The following is a 17,444-nucleotide window of genomic DNA, read 5'->3' on the forward strand; positions in this document are numbered from 1 at the left end:
CATTCGGTTTCAAAGATCCTGCAGCAAAGTTACAGCAGTTACAAAGAACAGTGTTTAACTCAACCCTCGGGGCAATTTGGAGGCTGTCGTTCATGAATATTCTGTCCAAGCCATTAATGCTGTGCACACCAAGGATTATACACGCTTCTCAAGATGTAAAACGTTTTGAAAAAGGCAAGCAACACAGCAGCCCGTACAGTTTCTATAAAGCTCAATCATAAATCCAAAAGGGAACATTACAACCTTCATAAAAGTGGGATTTATTGCAGGGCTGTTTCAGTTTGTGAACCCACTGTGATGGCAATTAACTGTATACATTTGGAGACTTTTTTTATGACACTGAGTGGAAACAGTCACTTTAGTCTCTCGATTGTTTCATGGGTGCATTACTGAATGTACCTGCAGGGCCCAGGCATCCAGGGCAGCCTGAAATAGCATGAATCGAGTGCAGAAAAACTAAACTAAACTAATATAAACACATACAAGAAAGGAGAGGCTCCAGAAAAATCACACGTGGCATCAAAAAGAAAAAAACAGGCACAAGAAGCTTAAAACACAACATTAGGAATATTTAGAACAGTTAAAGAAAACACAAAAAGAACAGAAATGAGGCATAAATTGTGAACAATAACACTTAACCACCTTTCTCTCATTTATTTAACAATCTGTACACATGTGAATCATGTAGCTGTCAAAAGAGTTTTGTGTGGTTGACACACACTTAGGTTTTTATCACATTTGTGACATGTTTTGCTCAAAAACCACAAAATCATATACTACAACAGCGGCTTCTTCAGCCATGTCTTGACGGCTCCGTTCAAAGCAGGTGGGTTTTAAGAGGTGGCTCTCTACCTTGGATGTGCCTTATTTGACCTGCCAAAGCACACGATAGCCACACGAGAAAGTACACTGATAACTATTTAAGTGGCAGTTATTATGAGTCAAGTTATTGTGCGTCATGCGTTTAACTGGCCCAGCTTGTTAAAACACCGCACCACAGAGAGGAATGCTTAGTCCTCTTATAAGGGTCAACCAATAGGGAATAAGGGAAACTTTTCTTTGATTGGGTTTGTTTTCATGATTGCACAATAGTTTTTGTTGCATTTTTTGTTTTTTTCAATGACAAATTGGATCACTATTGAAATTTTTTAGGATGCTGGTTGCGTAACAGAACCAACTCAAAAAGCTTGATTGAGCCTCCCCGTATTTATCTCCACTTATAATCTCAGCTCACAACTTCAAATCATGCTGCATTTGGTGCACCTCGGAAGGGGAAGATTAACTTCTTTCGTTAAGTTGTCAGTCTAACTGCTACTTAAAATTTGGTGTTGATAATGAAACCTAAAAGCAAGGGCAAAAGAAGTTCAGCTTTCCACTTGAGAGGAAAAGCAAATAAGGCATGGCTTGTGCTTGAAGTTGGATGAAGATACATTTTGGGAGACTACAAAATAGTAAACTGATCTGTATCTATGATGTCACAGAATCTTGAGAACGTGAATATCTCATTGAGTTCCTGGGTTTCACACCCAGACAGCCAAAACTAAGAGACAGAGTTGCGTTGTTTTGGAGGTTTTTTCTTTCTTCTGTCTTTAGTTGATACGCTGAAATAAACGCCCTCAAGCACACTGAAAGAATTTTTCATAAAGTCTCCTTTAGCTTTTTTTTTTTTCAATGCAACAAACTTCAAAGTGTGTCTTTATTAAAGGAGACATAGACGCACGCACACACACACACACACACACACACACACACACACACACACACACACAAAGAGACAAAGAGAAAGTTTTTTCAAAAGTTGAAACATTTTCCTGGTGTCTTAGTTAAACCCTGTGACGTGTTTCGGGTCAAATACCACAACGATAAAAACACAAGGGCTGGGTCTTTTAACGCCTCTGTTCATAACAGCTGACTTTAGAGGCCGGACCAGCCACTCAGCCTTCACGCCTTATTTGAGATTAGTGTAATAGATTTGTGCTACAGGGAGTAATAAACGCAGAATTATTGGATATTTGAAGACAGATGTGGAGGCTGGATAATTCTACTTTCATCTGGATCTGTGACATCACAGTACCATGAAATATTTGAATGATGTATTTTCAGACCTGAAGGAGGTGTTTTTGTGAAATGGTAGCACATACATAATCTCAGGTACAGAAACATAATGTTTTTTTTACTTTATTGTCTGTATGCACATAATGGGTGACAATTGACAATTGAGACACAAAAAAAAACAAGAAAAAAAACAATAACGCATCCTGAGATTGGGTCATACGTGTCAAGCATAAATGGTTCTTGCATATATACAGTACAGCACTTATACATTGCTGCTTCAGTATTCAAACAGCATATAGATGGAAGCAATTCACATAAAAATAATGGTTAGTTAAATGAAAAGTAACTCGTTAAGGATCTTAGGGTAGGTAGTCACTAACTGGGGCTCATCTTCTCATAAAAGTAGGTACTTTAAGCTGTAACTGGGCAGTCATATAATAATGTTTTGTTTTGATTAGGTTTTTATTTCATAATATATCCCCTATAGAGCAGCATCTGTGCAGAGTTTGCAGGTATTTTCTCCGGCTTCCTCTAACAGTCCAGAAAGATGGATGTGGTCTCGTGATGCAGCTGTCTCGTGTAATCCTCACCTTTGGCCTGAAGAGAGCTGGATCTGCTGACATGGGGATGCTGATCCACATTGGCCCCATCATGTGAATTTCTTCCAACATTTATGATCAGACACTTACTGGGTCATGAATAGGCCAAAAATGGGTGTCTTTTGCTACCCTTTGCTGATAAATGTGTCCACCTGAAGTGGTTGCAGACTGACACCAGAGCATCTCTGTGTCTCCCATGGTCTCATGTGGTGAAGGTGAACGGTAGTCGGTGCTGGAGCTCAGGTTTCACGCACTTGAATGGGGCAGGTTTGTTTTTTTCTCCCGTGGAGGAGGTGCAGAGGGGAGGAAGAAGGAGGAGGAGGAGGAAGAAGAAGAAGAGGGCAGCAGGAGCTGGAGTCCTCAGAGATCTCTTTTGTCCCCCTGCAGCAGCAGCAGCAGCAGCAGCAGCAGCACATGGAGGAGCGGCGGTTCCCGCTGACCGCTGCTCATGACACGCGCTAATTACAAAAACCTGGTGAAGCAATTAAGCACAGACCCGGCGCAGATTGGAGCGCACACGGTGAGTGTCGGGGACGCAACAGGACTCTGCTTCAGTTCACACACGGCTCTTCTTAGTCCAAACTCCTAGGAGTGTGTGGGTTTTTAGAAGTAAAGTGAAGTTTAGGAGTTGGTTGGTGTCAGTGCAGTGGTCGGTGTTTGGAGCTGCGTCCCGAGACTGGTGAGTCGCTTTCACTAGCTTACAGTGGAAACTAGTTAAGTTTAAAAACTGTGTCGAAGATTCATAGTTTGAATGTTACTTTTTAGAGAGTTTTCCTTTTTTTCTTCCTTCTTTTTTAAATGGTACAGCAGACCGGAAAGTCCACGTCGCGGTAGTTAAATAAACGCTCACCCACAGACTATACGCGTGGCTTACTTTTCTCTTTTTTCTGCTTCTTCTTCCTCCCCCTTTCTCTCCTTCTGTTTTCCATCCAGGTTGTTTCCTCTACTAATTGTGGTTTTACTTTCCTGACTAATCGTGACTGTGACTGCTTTCAAATGGTGGCTTAATCATCCAAGTCAGTCACTGGACTTTTGTTTCCCCACCAGAGCTTGGCTGGGGTTTATTTTCCTCCAGGAATGCCACAATTTCCAAAACATTTCAAGTCTGACTCAGCAAAGCTTGTTTGTAGCCTTCGGCAGTCCTCCCGGGGACCCTTTAAACTGCGTTTAGGACACGTTTCCAAAGCCACTAGGGCTGTTCGATTTTGCCCAAAAATAAAATCTCGATTTTTTTCTCTCAAAATCCGATTTTCGATTACGATTATTTTGTGAATTGACAAAAGGCAAAGAAATTCTTTCAAATATGCTGTTTTTTTATTGAACATTTGCCCCATTGGGCTTTAAGTGCAAACTTTGCTCTTATTAAACCAAAAATGAATGAATAAAGTGCAAAACTCTGTAAAAATAAGTTGAAAAAAAGTTTTAAAAAATATAAAGTTTTATCTCTAAAAAAAAAAATCAGCAAATCAGCACTTGCAAACATACAGTAAGTTATATTTCCAATTAAATAAAACAAGACATTTTCTAATTAAACTAAACTGGGTCTTTGCATGCTAAATAATAATGCAACCCATGAAGGAGGTAGAGGTGTGTAATGTCAGTCATTACATTTGCTGTTCACATTTGCAAGTTTTTTGCAAGGAACACGAGCCGGTCTACGGCATCTGGCTTGAGGGATGCCCGGTGGCATGTTACAACGCCCCCTCCTACACTAAAGAGCCTCTCCGATGGGGCACTTGTCGCAGGTATTGAGAGGTATTTCCATCAATCATTAATATGGTATCAATCATTAATATGTGTGCAGACAAGGTTAAAAAAAAAAAAAAGGTGAAAAATCGATTTTCCCATTTTAACATCGTTCTAATTACATAATCGCGATTACGATTTATAATCGAACAGCCCTAAAAGCCACCTGTGGTGCAGAAGGAGAAGAGACAATCTTTGGATGTCTCTTGTTGCACATTGGTGGATTGAAAGGTGATGGACTCCTGCTCCTCCTGTTGTCCTGACTGCCCTCTGTCTGCTCCCTGAACCCTAAAATCCCAGCTTTCTGGTTTTGGTTAAGCAGGAATGTTGACTCCTTCTGCTTTGTCCAGACCCTTTGCCCAAATCTCTCCTGCCCCCCCCCCCTCTCCTCCTGGAGCCCAGTGACTCCTGAAGCAGAGAAGTCATTAAATCACAGTTGAGTTTGGCCAACACTGGCAAACAAGCTACTGTGTAGCAGGAAAAAAAGTGAGTTGTTTTTGGTCCGCTGGGAAGTTTTGCAGCGATGTTGGCATCTTTTTGAGCCAAAAACCAGTTCCTGAGTCACTTCCATTGTTGGCTGGTGAGTTGTCTGTTTTTGTTCCTTTTTCCTGGTGGCTCTGTCTGGAGAAGAGGTACATCTACGTGTTAACAAGAGGTGATACCAAGACCTCTGCATGAGGACATTTAGCAACTCTGTTTGGAGGAATACGTCTTAAGAACTTTTAATCAGGAACTAAACAAACTGACAAGCTTTAAAAGATGCTTTTTGCGCTTTATCTACTTTAGCCTGTTAAGTGACTCTTTAGAAAAGAACAATCTGATCTAAGTTAAAACTGATCATTGTAGTAGTTTCATTTGGTTTCTCAAAGCAAATATCAGCTTGTGCGACTACTGTTGCCTCTGAATAGTCAGGACATGGTCAAATATCAAGTCTACATTTTTGAGGTGCACTTTAATCTCTGAAGTGCCTGGCTTGTGCCGAAAAGCTTGATAAATTGGCACAGTGGTGGTGGTGGGATCAGCTCGGGAGAGCAAAGTCAATTGTCAGCATTTGGCTGCTTGTTTTGGTGTTTGTCATTCTTTATTGGACTATCATTAGTGGTTTGAGAGTCATCCTCCTTCCATTTCCCCGAGATGCTTTTGGTGAGTTCATTGTTCAGCGCACAGGTCGTGTCCTCATAGCGCAGTCTAGCTGAATATCAGATTTGTGGGGAGGAGGAGGGGGGCTTTACTGATGGAAACTGAGAGCGGTGGCGCCTAAGACTCAAGTTTAAAGGGTCAATTTGGCTTATTTGTCAGAGGGGCTTATAAATGTTACCACAGGCTTCTTTTTTTCTTGTAAGCTCATCAGGTCATTTGAGGCCAAATAGTTGGGTTAGATATTTGAGATGCAGGTCAGCAGTTTTGGCTACATTGGACCTGTCTTTTAAATCACTACATAAGTAGGAGGTTAAACCAGATGTCACGTGGAGCTGAAGTTTGTCTCCAACTTGTATTTCAGGGTCACTAAGAAACACCTCAGACATCCCCACAACCCGGATTTACCTGGAACGATGGCATGTTTGACTTTGCAGCTTCGTCAGCTTTTTTAAGACAAAAAAAAGGCCGTCTATTCTGACACTGACAGACGTCTGAATCGGAGTTTCGAGGGCCCGTAATTTCACTGTGTGGAGACATCTTAAATTTTTCCAGTGGGCATGCCAACCATGGGCAAGTCGTTCTCTCCATTCCTCAGCGTCTGAAGGTGGAGGTTTTGGAGGAAGGACTTTAAAGGAAAGGATGATTAACCTGGCGCGTAAGCGCCTGAGTGTACTCGACTGATCTGAATAGACAAGTCCACAGACGCCTGCAGTGGCTAAAGCCCGTTTCTGTTGCAGTGAGTCATGAAATGCTGGTTATTTTCTCAGTTACACCCTGTGGTTCGCCAAGGTTCGAGTCTTGGAGGCGTTGATGTCATTTCAGATGTCGTGCCCCGTGTTTGGTTAGGGATTAGATAACAGTACTGGACCAGACTGATCTTAAAATAGAGTATTGTGTTAAAGTATTTCAGTGGTTTTCGTCCCTCAAATTAACCTCTGCAAACTTGAGCTAGTTTTGGAACATTAAACCTTAAACTATTGCACTACCAAGCCCAGTTATAATTGTGAAGTTTCCGGTTAGTCTCTAAAGAATGAGTCCAATTGCTTTTATTTGGTTTATTAAAAGAATTTTAGTTTCAGCTTAAGATGGTCACTGAAGTGAAAAAGGACCCGTCCCGCTCCTGAGAGTGCCATGTTGGAAGGGTGTTTGGTTTCTTAAATGGGTTCATTTTGGGCAGCGAGATGAGGAATCGCATTCCTAAAATCTATTCAGCGCTTTAGTAGCATAATTCCCGCCGTCCAAAGTAACAGCAGGTCTCCTGGCAGCTAGCTGCGACTTGCCACGCCGGCACTTTGATTTCTGATTAAGCGGCTCAAGCTTGGCATGCCGGCGAGCTTTAAGAATGTGGATTTACCAAACTGCTACCAGGACTTGTACACTCTGTCCAGGGAGATTCACATCTTTTAAATACAAGTGCAAAGGTGCATGTCTGAGAACTTGCTTTGTGGTCAAAACCTGGAGCACTGGATCCTTTTTTTAAGATGTGTAACTGTGGTAGTTTGATACTTTTGAGACTTTATGAGCCTAATTAGGAGTGTTGGAGTAATAGTGGAGGCTTATAAAGTTCACTGAAAGTCAGGAACAAATGTGTGTTTTAGTTGTGATGCAGATTATTTTCCTACTTAATCATGTGGTCTGTAAAATCTGGTGGAGACATTCTTCAGTCTCCTAGAACCAAATGCCTGCTTTTGAGACCACCTTAAGATGCAGATATTGTGTTCTAGTATTAAAAATATAATGCATCTCTTCACATTTGAGAGATGAAAAAGGAAGTTTTAGTCAAACGCTCTGAATCCTGCAGCTTTGTGTGAAACATTTTCCTAAAACTGTAGGATTTTGCATTTCAGAGGTTAAGCCTCTGTCTGTAAATTACTGACTTTGCCAGGCTTGAAAGATAAAAGCATTCCAACAACATTGCTTGAGCTCTGAACTAGAAGTGCGCATATGTTGAGGGTCTAAATGGGCAAATTAACTTTCTTTGCCTGAGCTTTAATACCAAGCGTGATCTGAGTTGATCTCTTCGGTATGCTCTGACCCTAAAGAACAAATCCTGCAGGATTTTAAAGTCAAAGCCTTAAATAAAAGCCATATTTAATTGACCGCTTCATTGGTGTTTTTGTTTTTTTCCCCTCGACGCAGACTTGATTTTAGCGCTCCAGTCATCTCGTCAGCACCATGAGTTGGAGCTTCCTAACCCATCTGCTGGATGAGATCTCCAACCACTCCACCTTCGTGGGGAAGATCTGGCTCACGGCGCTCATCATCTTCCGCATCGTGCTGACGGCGGTTGGCGGTGAAACCATCTACCATGATGAACAGAGTAAATTTGTGTGCAACACGCAACAGCCTGGGTGTGAGAACGTGTGCTACGATGAGTTTGCACCGCTCTCGCATGTCAGGTTCTGGATCTTTCAGGTGAGCGGCAACTCAAAAGCTTCTGAAGCAGCTCTTTTTTTGTTTAAGATTGTTTAATCTGATGTCTGACTATAATTCTCTCCAGGTGATCATGATCACAACCCCCACCATCATGTACCTGGGCTATGCCATGCACAAAATTGCCCGCATGGATGACAACGAGTACCGGCCCCTTCGGAACAGGAAGAAGAGGATGCCCATCATCAGCCGCGGGGCCATGCGGGACTACGAGGAGGCAGAGGACAACGGAGAAGAGGACCCCATGATCGTGGAGAAGATTGAACCGGACAAGCCAGACAAAGCAGACAAAGGTAGGGCAGCAGTGTGTTGGTCAAAGCATCCTTGATGCTCAGCAAAATTAGTTTTACCCCCACCTGGATGCTGAGACAAGATTGTAACCAGTATTGTGTTTTCAAGTTCCAGAAAAAAAGCATGACGGTCGTCGGCGGATTCTGCGAGACGGCCTGATCAAAGTGTACGTGTGCCAGCTGCTGTGGCGCTCGGCCTTTGAGATCAGCTTCCTTTTCGGCCAGTACGTCCTCTACGGCTTCGAGGTGATGCCCTCGTACGTGTGCTCTCGGCAGCCGTGCCCCCACACGGTGGACTGCTTCGTGTCCCGCCCCACGGAGAAGACCATCTTCCTGCTGATTATGTATGTCGTGTCTTTCCTCTGCCTTCTCCTCACCATCCTGGAAATAATCCACTTGGGGATCGGTGGAATCCGTGACGCCTTCCGTCGGCGCGCCAGCATGAACACGCGCAGCCAGCGCCCGGCTTCATCTTCATCCCGCTCCACGCCCACGGCTCCACCGGGATACCACGCCACCATGAAGAAGGAGAAACTGAAAGGAGAGCTGAGGGACTTGCCGATAAGCGACTCTGGGCGAGAGAGTTTCGGGGACGAGGGCCCCTCGTCCAAGGAGCTGGAGCGGTTGAGGAGGCATCTGAAGATGGCACAGCAGCATCTGGACCTCGCATACCAGCATGATGAACGCAGCCCTTCACGCAGCAGCAGCCCGGAGGTCAACACAGCTGCACAGACAGCTGTGGAGCAGAACCGCCTCAACTTTGCCCAAGAAAAACAGGGCGAAGTGAGCGAGAAAGGTAATAACATCATCTGGATGACTAAATATCTCAAATTCAGCCTTGGGTAATCATCCATATGCTACATATTTAATTTTAAAGGGTCAGGTGTGAATTCGCAGTTTTTTCCTCATACCTCAAAATGAAACATTTCGGCTTTGAACAACTGCCAGTATGAGAAATGAAACTGAGTATTCAGTTGAGTGAGTAAGGTTAATGAATGTATTTGAATATTAAAGCTCCTTCACTAAAGCCAACAGATTAGAAAGTGAGTTTGCCCAGTTAAACCTCTAAATCTTAAGATCTGTGCCTTTCAAGAGCAGAAGCCGAGGAAATGTTATGCATGGTTTCTTTGATCAACATGTTTACCGCTCAGAACATGCCCAAATCTTTAATTTCCTCCCAAAGCCTGACCTCAAGTCAAAAGAATGCTTTTTAAAAAGTCCAACTTTTTAAATAAACATGCATCCTGATTCCTGATCTTTTATTTTTTTGTCTTTTTGGTTCTCCTAGGAACACATGCCTGAGCGTGCTTCCCACCTCAACCGTCTGTCTTTCCATTCCTACTGGCCTTAAATGCATAGGGAAGCACATATGGGAATGCAGTCAGACCACTGAGGGAGACCAAAGCGTGCGTTGTGCGGATGAGAGAATTGTGCCTTTCAGTATTAGTGGTCGGTTGAAAAACAAAGCAATGCTGACCAAACTGTGTTGTGACAAATGGTTCATCTCCACGACTCTAAACTTGAAAGCCTGCCACATCTGGAGTTACTGCTTGTCGCCCTACGTCCAAAACATGTGTACACCCCGTTCTTTCACCCACTCTGCTTCTGTGGCCATGCAGTAAATCATGTCCTTGCAAGACCTTGTAAGGATTTATTTTGTAAGCTTCCAACTCGTGGTTGAGTCTACCTTTTTTGTTTTCCCTCACAAAAGAGCTCTTTTTTTATGAAATGTCACTGAATGTTTTTGAGGTTTGTTTGTCCTCCAGAAAATCTTAAAGCACAGCCTTGGGTTTTGTCATTTTTGGAGCGTATGCAGTGGCATGTGTTGTGCAACAGGGGCGGCTTGACGTGTGCTGGGTGAGTCATGTTTAATTTAAACAGATTTGATCTTGTGATGTATTGGAAAGAGTTCATTCCATCTCAGAAATGTTGGAAAGAGATTTGAAACCTGTGTATTTACTCTAATCGGCCAAAATCTATACCTGGGCAATGCTTGAATCCTTAATTGACATGAAATGTTTTGAGGTGTTTCCAAGAATCATTTCTGTCCAGTCTGGTCATTTGATAATTTAAACTTTTTTTTACCAGTTTTTTTTTTTTTCCATCCCCTTCTGATTTGACCAAAGCTCAAGATTAGTCACCTTAGTTTAGGGGAAACGGTTTCATCGCGTGTTCCACCTGTTTCACATTACAGTTTAGGAGTTAGGATGTTCATAGATCCGTGTCTGTTGAATCATACAACCTGGAAATTAAAATGCTCTTCGCAGAAATCTGAGAAATGTATTTTTTTGCAACAAGTATTTTGAAACATCTGTCTCCTAGGACACTTTCAACAATCGAATTCCAATCCTGACGTTTTTTTTTTTGTTTTTTTTTAAACTTGCATTCTTTTTTAGTGAGACGTGTTTTCCATCCATCCTTGATGTACTTCTTTTTTTTTTTTTTTGCTGAAACATATTTGCTATTGTGCATCCTGGAGAAAAGAAAACAGCCCGGCTGAGGAGGGGATGGTGGTGGTCTGCTAAAATGCAGACTTGTGCCATTTTTCTTTCTTTCTTGCGCTCAGTGCATTCCAAGACTCGTCATCTGTATCTGTGTTCATACAATAACTAACTGCCAAAGAGCTGTCTAACGCTTTATTCCTGTATCATCTCACTTCAGTTCTGAAATTTACTTTACAAAGTATGACATTCCATTTTTCAGTATGGTACTCATTCAATGGTTTATACTCTTGTTTTTCCTATTGCAAGTTTTTTGTAGTTTTTGTAACTGTAGAGATTATTTTGTCTTCAGAGTAAATAAATATTTGAACTAAATGTTTTGGGGTTTTTTTCTCTCCTGTCAAATGCCGTTTTTATTTCCAGTGTAAGCTGGAATGGGATAATTGGCCATCTCTCCTTTTCATTGAATTATGACATTTATTTTGAAATGAACCCAACACAAATGCTGCTGAGCATTTTGCGGATACTGGTCTGAAATGGGAGGTGTGTCTATGCTGCCCTCCAAAGGCCATGTTTGGAAAAAGCAGCAAACGAAGCAAAGCAGAGGCTTTATTTTTACTTGCAGGTTGGAGACAAAAACAAAACCTGTAGACTGTGTAAAATTACAAAACTGTAAAGGGAGAAATCACTAATGCCACAGTGTCAGTTACCGTGAGTCAATCTTGTCAATTTTCATCAAGTGAGAAAGGGCCCAAGAGAGGTTACCACTAGAATATAATCTAGTTTAATTGCCTTATTTTAGCCTTCAATTATTAATTACAGAATTGTTGTTTTGTTAAATATTTAAAGGAAATTACACTTTTACATGGAGTATTTTTTAGACCAGCTGTTTGTAGTTACATGGAGACCCACACAATTGGGGTCAGTGGGCCAATCAACATTGTAGGGTATTGTGAAATCACAGACCCAAATTGGAGTTGAATCGTCCAACTTTTTGACATGATGCGTAATTCACATGTTGCATTTGCCACAACTCACAGAAGTGGGTTGTGCAAAATGTAAACTTTGATAAACAAAGAGCAATAATCTGAGTAACAGTGAGATGGTTTAGTTAAATGTCTGGCTCCGCCCCTTAAAACTGGCTGCTTTGACAACTTTAAAGACATTGAAAAGGGGGACTTTGCACAGCCTTCACCAACATTTAAGACCTCTGGAAACCATGTCAGTTTTTGACTTCATTTCCACATAAATTGCATCATATCACAAACTCTAAAGTGGCTTCACTTTGATTTATCATTTGCTTGTGGGTGCAACATTTGACACTCATAGTACAGATTTGTTCCACCAGTAAAGAAACATTTTTAAAAAGGGGGAAAAAAAAATTAGGTCTTAGGTCAAATACAGGCGCACACCTCGGGTATAATGTTGGGCAAGGTCTCTATATTGAAGGAGTAGCCGCCGTCAGAGGTCGTGGTGATCTTCAGGGACTTCATGGTCCCCGGGACAGGAGCGCAGCACTGAGCCATCCCCAACCTCGCCATGGTCCGATCCCCGGCCGAGCAGTTACCGTGACAGTAGTAGAAGGTCAGCACCTTCGGGTCCACGATCCAGTTGTCCCAGCCCAGCTCCTCAAAGCTGATTTCAACTCCTGCCCGGTGGCAGTCGCCGTGCTCAAGCATCTCCTGCGACGGCCGCTGTAGGAGGTAGATGGCAGAAGGAGACCAGGGGATGGTGAGTGGTGCGTGGCGGGGTGACCGGACAGGCCCTCGAGGTCGGACGTGGATACTGAGGAAGGGGGTCTTGTCTGGCTGGCTGTTGTGGCTCTGGCAGGATGTGCAGTGGACCTGCAGGAGGAAAGGGCCCTCGGCCAGAGAGACCAGAACACTTTGGTCCACACTGTAGGTGCCCCATCCGTCAGAGCTCATGGATGGAGCCGCTGCTGCCGGAAGCAGCTGCTGATTGGTGGAGACCATGAACAGCGGGCCGGAGGAGTTGTGTGCTGCTCCTTCACCTACGTACAACCAGAAGTGGGCAGATGTGGCGACAGTGTTTTGGAAGTTGATTGAAGGCTGGAAGTAAAATGAGAGGTGAGTCATGGTGGTTTCTCCTGCCGAGTCATTTGCGGCACAGGATGAGTCTGCCAAAATAAAAGTTGTAAAGGTTAGAACATGGGTGTCGTGATCTTTTACATGAAGTTCTACACTTGAAGTAATTCCATTATCAGTCAACACAAATCTGCCATTTTCTGACCTCTAGTGGCTTGAATGGTTGACTGCACCCAAACGTTGCTAGTTATGCAGAGAGCAGTACAACATTCCCTGCAGCCAGAAGTGTTTTTAAGAGGACGTCAGCAGAGGAGGGTGGAGTTAAATCAAGAGGGTGACTCCACACCCTAAAATAAACCGCTATCAACAAAGCAGTAAATATTCGGCTGAAAAGACAGCTTTGGGACCATTTCCTTCATATATTTAATTTATACCTCAAGAAATTAAGTCCACTTTTGAATTAATATGTTGTCTTGGAATTTTGCATTCCACCAGTTTTGCACCCAAATATTTATGGAAAAAGAACAACTTTTGTTCAAATGATCATATTAAGCAAATTCTTAATGACTGCAGTATTCCATTAGTGTTTTAAATCATGAGTTCATTTTTATGAAACTCTGCACTTAAAGCTGCTGCCATAACTTCAAGGGTTCAACATATGAGTGGAAATGAGAAACTAAAATGAAAATAGGAATAATTTCTCACCTGAACTTGGGAACAGAATCATTTGAGTCTTTTCGATGTCTGGACTAGTTTGACGATTGACCCACATGCTTCTTCTTGTCCTGAGGACCCTCGTGTGCAAGTGCCTCATCCTCAACTGTGCCACATTTCTATCAGGGCCCTGCACCATGGCGAGAGGGGGTCCCTTCACACCCAGCTCCTCCAGAACCCGCTCTCTAAACCATGACAACACAACCTCTCTGGACAGCTCTTCTCCCCTGCAGGTCTGAATCAAACTGACCCAGAGCGGGCCCAGTATAAAGACAGCACAGGACAGCATGACTGTACCGCGGTCTGGCTCCAAAACTCACCAAATGCACCAACCAAACAGCCCCCCCCTCAAAAAAACCTACTTTTAACAGGTTTGAAGAAGCACAAAAGGTATATCTCCAGAAAACTGATCCTCAACGGTAAGCTCCTTTATTCTCACAGACATTTGTTTGGGCTCTGCAGCTATCTGAGTCTGAGTGAAGCCTGCGTGCAAAAGCATTTTATTGTTGGCTCACAAATAAAGATAGGAAAGAATGGCCTTGACGGATGGGATGTTACATTATCTGTTTTTGTGGCCACTTCACACAGAGCTACAATGGGTCTGCATGTTTTATTCTCTGCAAGGTTTTTGTGCAGTTGCATCTCTGCAATTAAATGACTACAAAGCCTTCAACTTGGTACATACTGTATAAAGTAATTACAAAGGTAAAGCAGGTAACGAGCAGGTATGTCCAGTATGAACAACTAGAATCATAAAAACATATACATTTTCTAAAATGTATTCAACTCAATTGTATTATTTTGCAGGTTTTGAGCTGATCACAGCTGCCATATAACACGCCTACACACACATCTGCTCTTCAGTAAAAGCATATTTTTCTACTGGGAGTAAAAACCCTTTTATCTTGCTGGCCTTAAATACCGAAATCCCTAAGAGAAAATATTTCAAAATAGTAGTTTCAGTATAAGGACACTTTATCACTTTTGAACAAAATAATTGAAAAAAAATGTTACTATTAAATATTACAGGAAACTCCACTAGTTATTTCCAAGAATTTCTAGTCTTAAACAAGACACATCAATTCAATTCAATTCAATTCAATTCAATTCAATTCAATTCAATTTTATTTGTATAGCGTCTAATACAACAAATGTTGTCTCTAGACGCTTTCCAGAGAACCAGAACATGAACCCCCGAGCAATTATTACATAAACAATGGCAGGTAAAAACTCCCCTAGTGGGAGAAAAGCCTTAAGCCAAACAGTGGCAAGAAAAACTCCCCTTTAGGAGGGAAGAAACCTGGACCAGGACCCGGCTCTTAGGGGGGGACCCTCCTGCCGAAGGCCAGACTGGGGGGGTTGGGGACGTCAGCAGCACTGCCGACATCCATGCAGGCAGGTGGAAGCAGCAGCGAGATGACCAGAGGGGGGACCGCAGGCAGGTGGAAGCAGCAACGGGATGATCAGAGGGGGGGGGGGGGGCGCAGGCAGGTGGAAGCAGCAGGGGGGGGGGCGCAGGCCAGCATGCAGCTCCCGAAGCTCCAGCCTGCAAACATGCACAAAACAGAAAAAAGGGGGTCAGCCAAAGAAACTACAGGAACGATGGACAAGAATGATAGCTATGAGATACTTATATTAAATAAAAATGGAAATGGAATCAACATGCAGATGTACTTTATTTTCATCCTTAAACAAGGCTTACTCTGATATATACCCAATTAAGTATATTAACATAGCCTATATATTCTCCCCTTAAAATTATTTTCTATGTATGTTAAAAACGTGTGCTTTTGCGTTGCTTTGGTCTTGAAGAAACAGTAATGACACGTAGTAATCTCTTGGCCCAAAAGTTAAATATGCTAATGCTGCTAATAGAAGTGTGACGCAGAAAACTAAAATAAATAGCCATACAGAGAAAACTACAATACCCAATCTCAAATCCATTTTTTTAAAACATTTTTTTCCTAGATGTGCAATTGAAAGCCCTGAGAATAAATATATGCGGATTTACGAGCAAAAACAATCCTTTTTTTCTTCTTTAATCACAACTCTGTAAATGTTGAACAGCGACACCTCTGGCCATAACTTGTAATTGCAGCATGTCACATTGACTTTTCTCGATTTGCCTTTTTAATAAAATTGACGCGCTACACGGGAGAAGCGTCAAAGTTTATACAGTCTGCGGTGTCAGTAATGGATAGAACTGATATAAATAATTAAATTAACGTGTAAATACAAATGCTTCAGTTTTGTGGTGAGAACCGAGTCACTACGTAATCACTACCAGGTGTGCAGACGCAGGTAGGTCTTCTTTACCTTTTTTCTTTAAAAATAAAATGAAAATGTTTATTTTGCCAAATAATACAAGTCTGAGCAAGTGTGGTATGCATAACAGTATCCACATTTTGCTTAAAATGGTAGCTAACTTTAAACAGTAAATCTTTAAATGTATCTTTCCATTTTTGACTGTATGACTTTTTTTTTTTTTTTCAAACCTTTACACAGTTTGTATTTGAGCTGTTTGATAAAATTAACCTCCGAGGTCAGGGTCATATCTGCTTTATTTAGCATTTAAAGCCAAATACAACTACGGTACAAATATAGTGGTATTAGATAAACCAAAGTTGTACATGAAGTGGATTTAACTAAGCAAATAAGTCAGTGCATCCCACTGGAGAAGTACTGCATTTATTGATATTCTTCAGCTGTCAAAAAGAGGTTTAACTTCTTTAGAGTGACATCTCATTTGTCTGATGAGTCCATTAAGCTTGCTATTGTAACTCCTGGGTTCATGAACTGACCTGATTGCAAATCCATCTCCACTGACCTCCATATTAAACTCTCAAGACATGCTGATGCTGCAGAAATAAGCCCTGAACACTACATTGACTTATTACCACATCTTCTGAACTGTGAATAAAGATCACAGTGATTCATGTTTTTTAAAGAGAGTAAGTTTTTGTGGTGCTGTTACTTTTACTGTGCTGCAGCTCCTCCGCCATGGATATGGTGAGAGAGTTTGGAGGATAATTTCAGGACCTTCCCAAGCAAACCTCTTCTGGGACCTGCAAGCAGACCGGTAGGCTTGACCAATAAAGATGTGGTCAGATTTGACAAAAAATTATGGAAAGTAATATTGATTTGCATAAGCCAAGTCAGACAAATTAAAATATCTAATTGTGCTTGACATAAGGGGTTGTGTTTCTTCCAGCCACCTGCAAAAAACAGGCTCCAAAAGCACCTTTCAGAAATCCTATGGGTGGTGTCACAGTCGGTTTGTCCAGTAATTGAACAATCATTGGCCCAGATTTAACCTGCTCAAGACTGAAGGAGGCACTGTCATGATGATGATCACATCAGAGTTCAACAAAAAGTGAGGTGAACTGAACTTTCCATCAATTGATACATTGAGCTCATATTGTAAAAGGAGACTTTTAGAGAGTATGAGACATCATTTTTGTCAGTGGATTGGCTGAACCTTTGCCCTCGTGAGAATTATGTTACAGATCCATTCAACCCCCTCCCATCATCAATGCTATGCAGTTAATCAATTTTAATCATAGTTTAAATTTTTGGTCACAATAATTTCAAAAACAATTGAATTGAGAAAAACACAGTTATTTTGACATACAGTATAGCCTATTTTGTATTGTGTTCTCAATAACAGGTTCTCAAGCTGGTGTTTGTGGCTGAAGATAATTTTATAAATTATTTGAGCAGCTCCACCTGTTTGCCTGAATTCCTTTATTAAGTCTGAAATTAAATATTACAATGAAAATGTCAATACTTTTATGTTACGTTTGATAAATGCACCAGTTGATAATCATTTTAAATAATCATGATTGATTGATGTTGATCAAAATAATATTTTTTTATGATTTCTTTCTTTTTTTCCATAATCAAGCAGTCCGACATGTACATTTGTTTTGTCCAGTGTAGGTTTACGCACCTCAGGATCTTAACGCGCTATAAACTGTATTT

The 17,444-nt window shown here is 41.8% G+C and overlaps 2 protein-coding genes across 4 annotated transcripts; one reads left to right on the plus strand and one right to left on the minus strand.

Annotated features, from left to right (window-relative positions):
• Positions 1-2,978: 2,978 nt before the first annotated feature.
• LOC133424900 (gap junction gamma-1 protein-like) lies at positions 2,979-11,079 on the plus strand. 3 transcript variants are annotated; one of them, XM_061715477.1, is made up of 5 exons: positions 2,979-3,174; positions 7,680-7,955; positions 8,041-8,266; positions 8,373-9,059; positions 9,552-11,079. In XM_061715477.1, the coding sequence occupies exons 2-5, from the start codon at positions 7,716-7,718 to the stop codon at positions 9,563-9,565; spliced, it is 1,167 nt and encodes a 388-aa protein (XP_061571461.1). In that variant the 5' UTR covers positions 2,979-3,174; positions 7,680-7,715; the 3' UTR covers positions 9,566-11,079. The 3 variants fall into 3 exon arrangements, with proteins under 3 accessions (XP_061571461.1, XP_061571464.1, XP_061571463.1); XM_061715480.1 differs by lacking the exon at positions 2,979-3,174 and adding an exon at positions 3,225-3,333; XM_061715479.1 differs by lacking the exon at positions 2,979-3,174 and adding an exon at positions 4,831-4,980.
• A 1,019-nt stretch (positions 11,080-12,098) lies between these two features.
• Positions 12,099-13,752, minus strand: inha (inhibin subunit alpha). Its single transcript, XM_061716042.1, has 2 exons — positions 13,455-13,752; positions 12,099-12,841 (listed from the first exon to the last, which is right to left on the minus strand). The coding sequence occupies exons 1-2, from the start codon at positions 13,750-13,752 to the stop codon at positions 12,099-12,101; spliced, it is 1,041 nt and encodes a 346-aa protein (XP_061572026.1).
• Positions 13,753-17,444: the final 3,692 nt, after the last annotated feature.

Source organism: Cololabis saira, chromosome 24 (assembly GCF_033807715.1).
Source record: "Cololabis saira isolate AMF1-May2022 chromosome 24, fColSai1.1, whole genome shotgun sequence".
In the NCBI taxonomy this organism is placed as follows: Eukaryota; Metazoa; Chordata; class Actinopteri; order Beloniformes; family Belonidae; genus Cololabis; species Cololabis saira.